The sequence below is a fragment of the Perognathus longimembris genome, chromosome 26 (genome assembly GCF_023159225.1).
Source record: "Perognathus longimembris pacificus isolate PPM17 chromosome 26, ASM2315922v1, whole genome shotgun sequence".
Classification (NCBI taxonomy): Eukaryota; Metazoa; Chordata; class Mammalia; order Rodentia; family Heteromyidae; genus Perognathus; species Perognathus longimembris.
In genome coordinates, this window is record NC_063186.1 from 7,274,541 (window position 1) to 7,286,593 (window position 12,053).

Here is a 12,053-nt window from a genome sequence, read left to right on the forward strand (position 1 = left end):
GCTGTCTTCAAACTGTGATCCTCAGATCTCAGCCTCTGGAATCGCTAGGATGACAGGCGTGAGCTACCAGCGCCCAGCCTCTGATTACTTCTTACACTGATAAAGAAGTTATATTTTCTTTCCAGTAGCCATTTCCCTATCTCTGTCTCTCGCGCCCCCCACCCCCACGACAACACACATCCCGGAATGAATTACAACATTGAGCTCTATCTTCCTGTTGCCTGTTTCTAGGGATGTAAGCCACCAGAAACTTTACAAACATCCCGTATTGGAGACGAAACCTCTGGCTTGCCTTGACCACTCCCTCCTGGTGGGATTAATAAGCATTTCTCATTCTTCCTCAGCTCAAAAGGGAGAGGTATCTACAACAGCCCTTAATAGGAAGAAAGTGTTTCAGGAGAGTATAAGCTGCTCCTTTCACAGGTGAAGGACAGATGGGAAAAATTGAATGAAAGAAGAGAAAGTGGCAAAAGGAAATATCATGAACGGTGAAGAGCCAAAATGAGAAATTTTGAGGTATCTTCTTTGGTTCAAGTTCACAAAGGGAGTAAAAGAATCAAGCTAGACAGCCAGATTGGACTTGAATATCAGGTGACTATTACCACCTTATATGTAGATCTGAACACTAAGTCTCCTGAAAGTCCACCACAACTCAACCATCAAGACAGGAAAGTGCTGGAACAACTGGGAGTCCACCTTCACATCCCCACCAGTAACCCAGCAACAAGTGTTTATACAGCATGATTGATTACCCCCATGATTTTCTTTGTCCAGTCAGTCATGGTGCTAATTGCACGTTATCCTTGAGGATTGTTATGCATGATGATCCTTAGCTTTCAGCTATTAAATGGATGACAAAGCCATATATATCAATATTGATGAGCCTGGACCTTCCCCATCAAGGGCAATTTATGTCACCAAGCATAATGGGCTAGCTCATCCCCCCCTTTTCCCAAAGCACAATTCACACAGATAGACAGACACAGTCAACTGTCAGTATAGGAAGAATAAACGCCGTAGTTCTTTTTTAAACAAATCTTCCTAATAAGCTGGGTGTGGTGGCTCACGACTCTAATCCTAGTTACTAAGGAAACAGAAGTCAGGAAGATAGAAGTTCAAGGCAAGCCCAAGCCCCCAAACAAAATATTTGTGAGGCCCAATACCAATGAATATGGCAGCTCAGGACGCTATTTTTTGGCTACATGGAAAACTTAAGTAGGAAGATTGTAGTCCCAGGGTGGGGGGGGGGGAATCCTTAATGGGCATTGGTCATGAGGAAATAGAGATTTTTATATCGCGGACACAAAGGTTAAAGGAAATGGGAGGTCACTCTGCTACTTGGAAAAAACGGGAAAAAAAAGATGGATTGGGTCGATCACTCACACCCAATTATGTATGTATAGAGTCCCAGAGACTTTGAATCAATCAGCTACCTGCCTGGAATGCTCTTGCCTTGCTTTCCGCCTGTTTCTCAACACATCTGATTTACTTGTCAATCATTTCATTCCAGGCAGCCTGTTCTTCGCTAGTTTCTAGACCGGGTGAGATGTTTGTCATGGGACTTGAAACCAGGGCCTGGGTGTCATCCCTGTGCTTTTTTCACTCAAGACTAGTGCTCTACCACTTGAGGCCATAGCTCTATGTCTAGCTTTTTGCTGTTGACATAAAAGATAAGAGTCTGTGAGCATTGTCTGCCTAGGCTGACTTGGAACTGTGGTTCTTAGATCTCAGCCTCCTGAGTAGCTAGGATGACAGGCATGAGCCACTGGCATCAGACTTGGTTTGTTGGGTGGTTTTTGTTTTGCTTTTTCTGATCCTCTAAGGCAGTTATCAATGTTTACACCATCAGTGAATTTGATGTGTTTACACTTTCATGTAAAGGTCTGCTTCGTCTTCTCGTAGACAAATAGAGCTAGGGGAAAGAAAACTGAATGAGCAGAAAAGTTCAATTACCAGGGCCAAGAGGTCTGAAAGCCAGCTCTGCTAGCGATTTTCAGCTAACATCTTTGTATACATTTTGTTGTTGTTTTTTTTCTCCTCCTCATTTCATTTCATCCAGGAACTTCTAAACTGTCTTACTGACATTTAGTCAGCAAGCCTTATGACTCAATAAGACCGGCTGCAAATGGCTAAGTCAAACAGATAGGTTGAGGTACAAAGAGTTTCTCTCTACCTTTCAGGTTGTCTGACCTCAAAGATATCTCTCTCTCTCTCTCTCTCTCTCACACACACACACACACACACACACACACACACACACACACACCTCAATTTAAAAAACTAAACACTGGATTATTCTAGCATTGGTTTCTAGTTGGCTAAGTTGACATGGGGCATGGCTCGAGTTTTATAGCACCCACCTAGCAAGTGTGAAACCCTGAGTTCAAACTCCAGTATCATAAGAAAAAAACAGGACAGGACATGAAGGAAAGGAATAAGATTTCTGATCTGGTTAGAAGGTTTGAGTTTCTTTCTTTAGTTGTGGGGCTTGAACTCGGGGCCTGGGTGCTGTCCCTGAGTTCTTTTGCTCAAGGCTAGTGCTCTACCACTTTGAGCCACGGCTCCACTTCCAGTGTTTAGGTGGTTCATTGGAGATAAGAGTCTCACAGCCTTTCCTGCGCAGGCTAGCTTTGAACCATGATCCTCATATATTAGCTTCCTAAGTAGCTAGGATGACAGGCGTGAGCCACCAGCGCCCTCCTGCTTGAATATCTTTTCTATTGTCCGCCTTGGCTCATCAATTCATCCACATCAAATGATTTGGGCCTATTCCCTTTTCTGACACAGCCAAGTCCCGAGCACCTGTGCCAATCATTAGACAAGGGAAGCACAAATGGGCTTACGTTAGAAATGCACAGCCATCGCGTTGGCCTGGGCAGGGCCTGCCGAGTCATCCGAGCTGTCAGGCAAGTCGTCAGTCCTTCCTGAGCAGCTTGCGGTTTCTAGACCTATTAAGCCATACAAATGGAGTCATCTGTTCTTTTCTGGTCTTTCATGAGCCTTTTCTTCCTCAGGGGACCTGAGGGGAGGCTGTCTCCCAGTATCAAATGGCAGCAATCAATAAACTACAAGCAGCACCGCTCGTTTAGAAACGGAGACATTGGCGTCTCGCTAGAAGGAGCAATGATTACCTGTCATTGAGTTCAGAGAATCATGATGTTGATTAGAGGTCCGGCGTGTGTGGGGATTCTCGGAGGGCAAATGCTAACCCATCCTCTTGCTCTCACATCCGTTTGGCCTTCGATTCCCTATCTTAAATGAACAGCATGCCCAGTTCCGTTATCCAAACTGGTGATTTTAAGGCAGTTCTCAATTTCTTCCTCCTTTACTTCTCCAGTGCCAACGTTTACTTAGAGACATGAGACCTATGGTTTTCCACCTCCTTAATGCCTTTATAAACCTCCCCAGTGTTGCAGATTTTTCTCAGCTCTCCCTGGACTCCTGTTCCCCCCACCACCACCATTTTATTGGTGGTGGTGGTAGTGGTGGTGGTGGTGGTGGTCATGGAGCTTGAACTCAGGGCCTAGACACTGTCCCTGAGCTTTGGCACAAGGCTAGTGCTCTACCACTTAGAACCACAGCTCCAATTCCAGGTTTCTGGTGATTAACTGGAGATAAGAGTGTCATTTTTGCCAGGGCTGGCTTTGAACTTCAATCCTCAGATCTCAGCCTCCTGAGTAGCCAGGATGACAGGCGTGAGCCACCAGCGCCCAGCCAGAACCATGGTCATTTATCTACCCTTCCTCATCAAGTTTACACTGCTTACTGAAGTTGTGGCAACATTATCAATTAATTTTTATTTATTGTTTGTTTGCTTATTGTTTATTTTATGCGTGTATGCGCCAGTCCTGGGGCTTGCATACAGGGCCTGGCACTGTCCCTGAGCTGCTTTTTCTTTGTTTCTTGCTTAAGGCTGGTGCTCTACCACTTGAGCCACGCCTCCACTTCTCTTTTTTGGTTTTGTTTTAGTTTTATTGGAGATAAGCACCTCACAGACTTTCCTGTGTAGGCTGGCTTTGAACCATAATCCTCAGATCTCAGCCTCCTGTAGTGCTAGGATGACCCTGGTGTGAGCCAGTGCCTGGCTATTTATATTTATATTTTTATTATATTTATATTTGTATAAATATATTTATTTATATTTATTTTTGGCACGCAGCTATTTTTATTTTTTATTGTTAAGTAGTTCTAATTCAACTTATCAGTTTGTGAGTACAATGCACCTGAATCCATGACAACCCTTCCATCCTTTCCGCTTCATCTCTCCCAACCCATGCCACATCTCCTTAAGCTACTGGGTTCCCTGATCACTTAACATCCATTGGATATGCCGGCGATCTCCACCCACCCTTCCTGTCTGTCTGCCCCCTTCCCCTTGGCCCCAAAGGCCACAGGGGAAGGATAAAGCACAATTCTCTCCTCTTACAGTGCATAGTATGGGACTGGGACTCCAGCGGCAAGCACGACTTCATCGGCGAATTCACCTCGACCTTCAAGGAGATGAGAGGCGCCATCGAAGGGAAACAGGTCAGCGAGAACAACATCCGGCGTTCCCCCCACCCCATTCCTGATGAGAGGGGGTGACATTGAACCGAGAGGCATTGTACTGGCAAGCTGACATATAAGTACACTGGGAGAAAAATGAGGGAGGGGCCGGATGTATGTAACTGTAACCCCTCTGTGCATCACCTTTATAATAAAAAAATTAAAAATAAAAAGATAAAGCAAAAAACAAAAAAAAAAAATGAGGATGTAGCTGGGTGGTGGCGACTCATGCTTGTCTGTCATCCGAGCTACTCAGGAGGCTGAGATCCAGGGGTCAAGCTTCAAAGCCAGCCTAGGCAGACAAATCCAAGAGATTTGCATGTCCACTTAACCAGCAAAAAGCCAGAAGTGGAGCTGTGGTTCAAGTGGTAGAACACCAGCCTTGAGCAGAAAAAAAAAAAGCTAAGGGATAACACCCAGGCCCTGAGTTCAAACCCCAGACAGTCTGATCTCAGTGTTTCCTTCTCAGTCACTCCTCCTGCATGGCCCCCTTCGATTCAGTGGCTGCTGTCCTGAGACCTCTCTCAGCCTTCTAATACAGGACAGTGAAGGACAACGGGCCCAGAGAAGCAGCCAGGTGCTTGAGCTCTCTGCCTTTGAGTGACATTGCCCAAGCACAGCAGGCTCTCATGCTACAAACCTTCTTGCCGCAGGTGCAGTGGGAATGCATTAACCCCAAGTACAAAGCCAAGAAGAAGAATTACAAAAACTCAGGCATGGTGATTCTGAATCAGTGTAAGGTACGTCTCCACACCGCTCTCTCTCTCTCTCTCTCTCTCTCTCTCTCTCTCTCTCTCTGCTTCGGGAATATGAATATAGAGGTTGGGAATTCTGGGAGCCAGCATTCAGATGAGATGGCCAGAGGGAGAGACAAAAATAACTCAGAAAAAAAAAAGATCAATGTAAGGCTGGGAAGGTGGCTTAGTGGTGGAGTGCTTGCCTAGCACGCATGAAGCCCCGGATTTGATTCTTCAGCACCACATACACAGAAAAAGTGGTGCTGTGGCTCAAGTGGTAGAGTGCTAGCCTTGAGCAAAAGAAGCTCAGGGACAGCACCCTGAGCTCATCAAGCCCTAGGACTGGCACACACACACACACACACACACACACACACACACACACACACACACACACCAGAAATCAATGTATTCATGGACATACAGAGAGAATGTATGATATATATATGTACACAAAACAGGAGTGGCCTTGGATCTCTGATAACCTAATGTCACCACCCTTGTCCCCAATGACAGCATTCCCTGCCAAAGTCACATATCTGAAGAAAGATTTCCCAAAGGAAGCAGCCTCCATGTTCTAGGGCCCCAATGTTCAGCACTTTTATCTGTGACACTTCACAGTGCTTCAAGGGTGCTGTGGACATCAGGCACGGGAGAAGATTGAAAAGGCCTAGAATTTTCTCCCAAAGAGCCTCCCGGCTTCACAGAGACTCCCATGTAATAATTAAAATCTCTTGAAATCATACGCGAGGGGAATTCCTCTGCCTGTTGAGTATGCCTAATCAATTCCATCTCACTTTTTATGGCAACCCTGACATTTCTGCTTTCCAGTGAGGCCGCTGAGTAAGTAGCTCAGCAGCACAGAAGCGCGAATGTGAATGGAGGTATTATTAACCCATATTTGTCTGACTCCACCATATAGGACCAAATTGCCATCTGAATTTTATACATAGTGGCAGTCCTCAGTTTTTGTTATTATTTGTCTGAGAATAGGACTCAAACTTGGTATCTGATGCTTTTGCTCATGGCTGGTGTTCTACCACCTGAGCCATGTCTCCAACCCCCATTCCCCATTTTTTTCCTTTTTTTTTTTTTCAGTTGTGGGGCTTGAACTCTGGGCCTGGGTGCTGTCCCTGAGCTCTTCAGCTCAAGGCTAGCACACTTGAGCCACAGCTCCACTTGTGGTTTTCTGGTGGTTATTTTGGAGATGAGAGTCTCACAGACTTCCCTGCGCAGGAACCTGGCTTCCAACCGTGACCCTCAGATCTCAGCCTCCTGAGTCACTAGGATTACAAGTGTAAGCCACTGGCGCCTGGCTCTAGTCTTCATTTTTTTTTTTAATGGGGTAGTGTTCCAATAAGCCCAAGGTAATTTGCAGATCTCGTAAGCTGAAAATGCATCAAGTACGTGCGCTCTCCCAGATACAGCTCAGCATGCACTGTGGAGCGAGCTTCTTTCCCCTCATTGTTGTGGCTTTGCTGGAAGTCTCAGCTGTCTGTTGGCATCTAGCATGGAGAGTGAATCCATAGCCCTAGCATGGAAACTGGAGAAAGAGCGAAATTCAAAGTCTGTATTTCTGATGAATGCATGTCATAAAGTAAAAAGAGAAGAACAAAAAAAGTCTTAAGCCAAACCATCCTAACATGCAGAGAGAGAGAGAGAGAGAGAGAGAGAGACAGAGACAGAGAGAGAGAGAGAGAGAGAGAGAGAGAGAGAACATAGATTGCATTCTTCCTTCCATACCATGTCTCCAAGGCAGCCAAAACCTGCAGGATTACAGTCCTTACACAACAACACAAAGGGAAAAGTTGATTGGTCCTGCTTGGGTCTCATGCCTACCCCTTAAACCAGTTGCTGAGACTAAACAATCATGCAGGATGATGGGCCAAATGAGATCATTATATTACTCAGGTTTTTTGTTGTTGTTGTTTTTAATTTTCTATATTTATTTTTACTTTTTTTTTTTTTGCCAGTACTGGAGCTTGAACTCAGGACCTGAGTTCTGAGCTTCTGTCCCTGAGCTTCTGTTTGCGCAAGGCTAACAACTCTACCACTTGAGCCACAGCACCATTTCTGGCTTTTCCTGTGTATGTGGTACTGAAGACTCAAACCCAGGGTTTCGTGCTTGCTAGGCAAGCACTCTGCCTCTAGGCCACCTTCCCAACCCAGTTTTCTATATGTCTGATGCTTTGACACCTAAGGGCCTTGACCAGGAGGGATTGCTGCTTTCGGGGTTTCAGGGTCACCTAATTCCTACAGAGATCAAAAACAATATGCCAGCCAGCAATGCCTGTGATGTGCAAAGCTCCCCCACCACGAGTCCTTGCCCTCCAGCACCTCCCTTCTGAATGCTCACTGGTGAAAGCACTATTCCCGGTGTATTCTATCACCGGCTAAAACATGTAAACGATTGGATAGCTCCTCCTTCCTGTGGAAAGCCACAGCACAAGAAAAGGCTTTTTCTAGAAATCTGCCCCTCGCTCCTTCTCTCCTCACCTGGCTGACCTAGATATTTCTCGTGTGACCCTGCCACGTGGCACGGCATGTCTTCCGTCCTTTGTCAAACCCTCAGCAACGAATTGATCTTCACACAGGCAGTTAGCACTTAGGCATCACCCGTCTATTTCTGCAGGTTCTCCTTCTTCTCCCTCCTTTTCCCTCTCTTCATGTCTCCCTCTCCTCTCATCTCCTCTCCTCTCCTCCTCCTCCTCCTCCTCCTCTTCCTCCTTCTCCTTCTCCCCCTCCTCCTCCTCTCCTCCTCCTCCTTCTTCCTCTCTCTCTCTCTCTCTCCCCCTGCTATTTCCTCTCGTTTCTCCAAAGTTGAGCCCTCCAGTCTGTAAGGAAACAGCAGAGCATTCTTAACCCACTTCCCTCTCCTATACAGATCCACAAGATGCATTCCTTCCTGGACTACATTATGGGCGGCTGTCAAATCCAGTTTACAGTAAGTCCTTTCCATGTCTGTCCTTGTTCGTGGAGTAAAGAGTAGATGGTTGGGTTTGGGGCAGGGGGGACGGGAGGGTTGGGGGAACATGAAGATTCAAAAGTCTACTCAAACCCTGGGTCAGCTTTATTCAAAAGACCAATCGCTGATGTAGAGTCTAGAATTATCTTTGAAAATGAGTATATATTCCTGGTGCTGTTTGATTTACACACACACACACACACACACACACACACACACACAGTTGTTAAGTCTAGTTCTCAGCGTCATTTGAGGAGATTCATGCTTCAACCACAGCCGGCCTTCCTTGAGTAACACCGTCAGGCACCACTGCATGCATACACTGCCCATTCCCATCACTCGCAGAGAAGGGTGGGCAAAGAAAGAAAGAAAAAAAATGCTACAAACCCTCAGGAAAAACAACATGGCTGTAAAACAAGAGGTATTGAATTTATATGTGTCTCGTCTTAGAGAAGTATCACGGTGAAGCTCAGCCCTTGTTCATTCCCTGCAAGGCCTTGGTCACAGGAGCAAAGTCTAGGAAATGGACTGCATTTTTGTTGCTGTTGTTATTTATCGTTGTTATTGTTCAGATCTGGAGTCAAGAGAATTGACAGAACCAATGTATAGCAGGGACCAGAGATAGGAGATTCTCCAAAGATTAGTAAAATGGGCCACCCCACGGGGGATAGACAGAAGTCCGTGAGATTAAGAGGCCAGCTTCTCCCGGTGCTCATCTCAGGAAAGGCTACTTATGTTCCCCCTAAACTCAGTGCTCTCAGTTTAGCCTTGAATACTGACAGAAGTTAAATAATCACTTTTTTTTAAACCAGTCCTGGGGCTTAAACTCAGCCTGGGCACTGTCCCTGAGCTCCTTTTGCTCAAGGTTAGTGCTCTACCACTTGAGCCACAGCTCCATGTCTGGCTTTTTTGGTGGGTTCATTGGAGATAAGAGTCTCACGGACTTTCCTGCCCAGGCTGGCTTGGAACTGTGATCCTCAGATCTCAGCCTCCTGAGAAGCTAGGATGACAGGCGTGAGCCACCAGCACCTGGATAATTTAGTCACTTCTTTAAAGCCCAACTTTCTCTAATGATACACACTGGTTTCATACAGAAGGAAGCAAGCAGGTTCTCTCTGCCCTCCCCCCTTCCTCCCTGCCACACATACCACCCCCCACCCCCCCACCTCCCACCCACATGCTGTCCTCCTGGTTGATTCTTGTTCTGGATATCCAGTCTCATGGAATGAGAAAAGTAAGTAATGTCATAGAAGATAACAACTGGAAATGGCTTCCCAAGACATTAGGCAAAGGAATGATTTCAGGAAACTATTTATAGGTTCCCTCCGCCCCACCCCCACCCCCACCACCAAGGGAAAACTCTATCGATTTCTGTTTGTTTTACATTCTGTAGATCCTGTGCTCTTGAACAAGTCTTGGTTCAACCTTCAAGGGCTTGCTTTGCCCTTGGGGTTATGCTGCAGAGAATCAGCTCCCCAACTCCCCCCTCCAAAAAAAATGGACCCCCAAAGTGCCACCGATTCAAGTGTGGGTCTCAGGTTCTAAGGAACTGTAAGGTTCACTGAAAGGAAACCTCATGTGGTTCAGGAAAAAAAGAGTCTATTGGGGGGAAAGCAAACTGCCAGCCCCCACGAAATGGAGGCTTGAGAAGAAAGGAAAAGAGGGTGAGGACTGTGGTCGAGTGGGATTATCTAGTTAGAGGCAGGAGGTGGGACCTTAGTGCATGAGGAAGTGACCTCAGAGCCTGGGGAGCCCCTCACTATCCATAGGAGGCGTGACCTGGGGCCATTCAGGAAGTGACCTCAGCAGATGAGGAAGTGACCTCAGAGCCTAGGGGCTGACTCACAGTCAGGTGATTGGCAGTCAGGGGATTACTGGTTTCAGGCAGGTGATTTTGGGGGAAGGCTACCATCTCTTATTGCTTAAGCATGACCATCTAATATTTCTTTAAACATCATAATGAAGAGAGTTAATTTTTATTTGTTTTGTTTTTGGCCAGTCCTGGGCTTGGACTCAGGGCCTGAGCACTGTCCCTGGCTTCTTTTTGCTCAAGGCTAGCACTCTACCACTTGAGCCACAGCGCCACTTCTGGCCATTTTCCATATATGTGGTGCTGGGGAATCGAACCCAAGGCTTCATGTATACAAGGCAAGCTCTCTTGCCACTAGGCCATATTCCAGCTGAGAGTTAATTTTTAAAAAGTAACCTACACCTGTGGGCTTGGTGGCTCACGCCTGTAATCTCAGCTACTCAGGAGGCTGAGATCTGAGGGTCGCGGCTCAAAGCCAGCCTGGGCAGGAAAGGCCTGTGAGACTCTTATATCTCCAATGAACCACCCGGAAACCAGAAGTGGAGCTGTGCCACAAAGTGGAAGAGTGAAAACTCAGTGATGGTACCCTGGCCCTGAGTTGACAAGAAAAAATTAGCATCCTTCAATTTCGTCTGCAAGTGCTTATTTTCTGCCCCGTAATTTTATCAGGGCATATGGCAACATGTAATGGAAATGGAATGAGATGAGAAGTGAGGAGACAGAGACCTCTCAGCATGGAGAGGGGCAGAGGAAGAGGAGGAAAAGGATTTTGTTGCAGGGGCAGAAACTCCCCTTGGTATCTAACAGAACCCAAGCACCCAGGGAAAGCCCAGTAGCTTTGACTGAGACCTGCTTCTATCTCCTTGGAGATCTTCAATTAACCGTCAAAAAGGCCAGAAAGTAGAGCTATGGCTCAAGTGGTAGAGTGCCAGCTTTGAACAACAACAATGAAAAAAAAAAAAAGACAAGGGAGAACATAAGATCCTGAGTTCAAGCCCAAGTGTTGACAGAAAAAAGAAAGAAAGAAAGAAAGAAAAAAATAAATAGAAAGAAAGGAGAGAAAAGAAACAAGGGGGAAAAAGCAAGCAAAAGAGAAGGCAAGAAGGGGGAAAGGAGGGTAGCAGTTTGAGGACTGGGCAGAAGGTTCAGGCTAGAATCTAGCCCTGAGCAAAAGAGAAGGGGCAGAGATTCACGGTGTTGTGAAGGAGCTCGGGGTCAATCATGCTCACTCTTTTTTTGGTCACCTGGATATTTGAGAACCTGATACACAATCTGCATTCCCTACATCCTAGAAAATGCACACACACGCAGATGCTGGGGGGGGGGGGGCGGCGGTCAAGGGCACCCCTGAGGACAAGCTTTGTACCTCTGGCTAGTCCTGGAGTCACAAGAACTGCAGAGCGACTGTGCCCTCACAGTCTTGGGAGAGGGGAGAGGAGGAGAGAGGAGACTGGATTTGACACATGGCACTGCAGCTGAAAATAAAACCAGGTACTCGAATTTCACACACACACGACAAAATCACAGACAGCACAGGAGAGACAGACTCCAGAAGGTCTTTGGGAGGAAGACGCAGAAGAACGAAAGGTTTCCTTCAAAAGTTATTATATTTTTACAGATTCCAACCCCCCGAACCCTGAAGAAATAGGTTCATGTCAACAGATTTTTTTTTTTCAGAGACAAACCACTAGCCACACAAATGTCCAGCAATCAAATCCAATGGCTGTGCAAATTACAGAACTGCCTTTAAGTACTGAAGCCTGAACTCAGGGCCTGGGCACTGTCCCTGAACTTCTCTTGCTCAAGGGCTAGCGCTCTACCACTTGAGCCACAGCACCACTTCTGGCTTTTTCTGTATAGGTGGTACTGAGGAATCGAACCCAGGGCTTCTCCCTGCATGCTAGGCAATCACTCTACTGCTAAGCCACCTTCCCAGCCCTCCCTTAGCTTTTTTACTCAAGGCCGGTGCTCTACCGCTTTGAGCCACTCCTTCACT

At 46.5% G+C, this 12,053-nt stretch overlaps 1 protein-coding gene across 2 annotated transcripts in view; it reads left to right on the plus strand.

Moving 5' to 3' along the window:
* Cpne4 (copine 4) overlaps positions 1–12,053 on the plus strand; it is a 122,937-nt gene that overhangs the window by 97,212 nt on the left and 13,672 nt on the right. Inside the window, exons 7-9 of one of the 2 annotated variants that reach the window (XM_048334591.1) lie at positions 4,429–4,527; positions 5,199–5,285; positions 8,167–8,226. In XM_048334591.1, the coding sequence (XP_048190548.1) occupies positions 4,429–4,527; positions 5,199–5,285; positions 8,167–8,226 (246 nt within the window). Of the gene's footprint in view, positions 1–4,428; positions 4,528–5,165; positions 5,286–8,166; positions 8,227–12,053 lie in introns of both variants that reach the window. The other variant, XM_048334592.1, reaches the window with a different exon arrangement.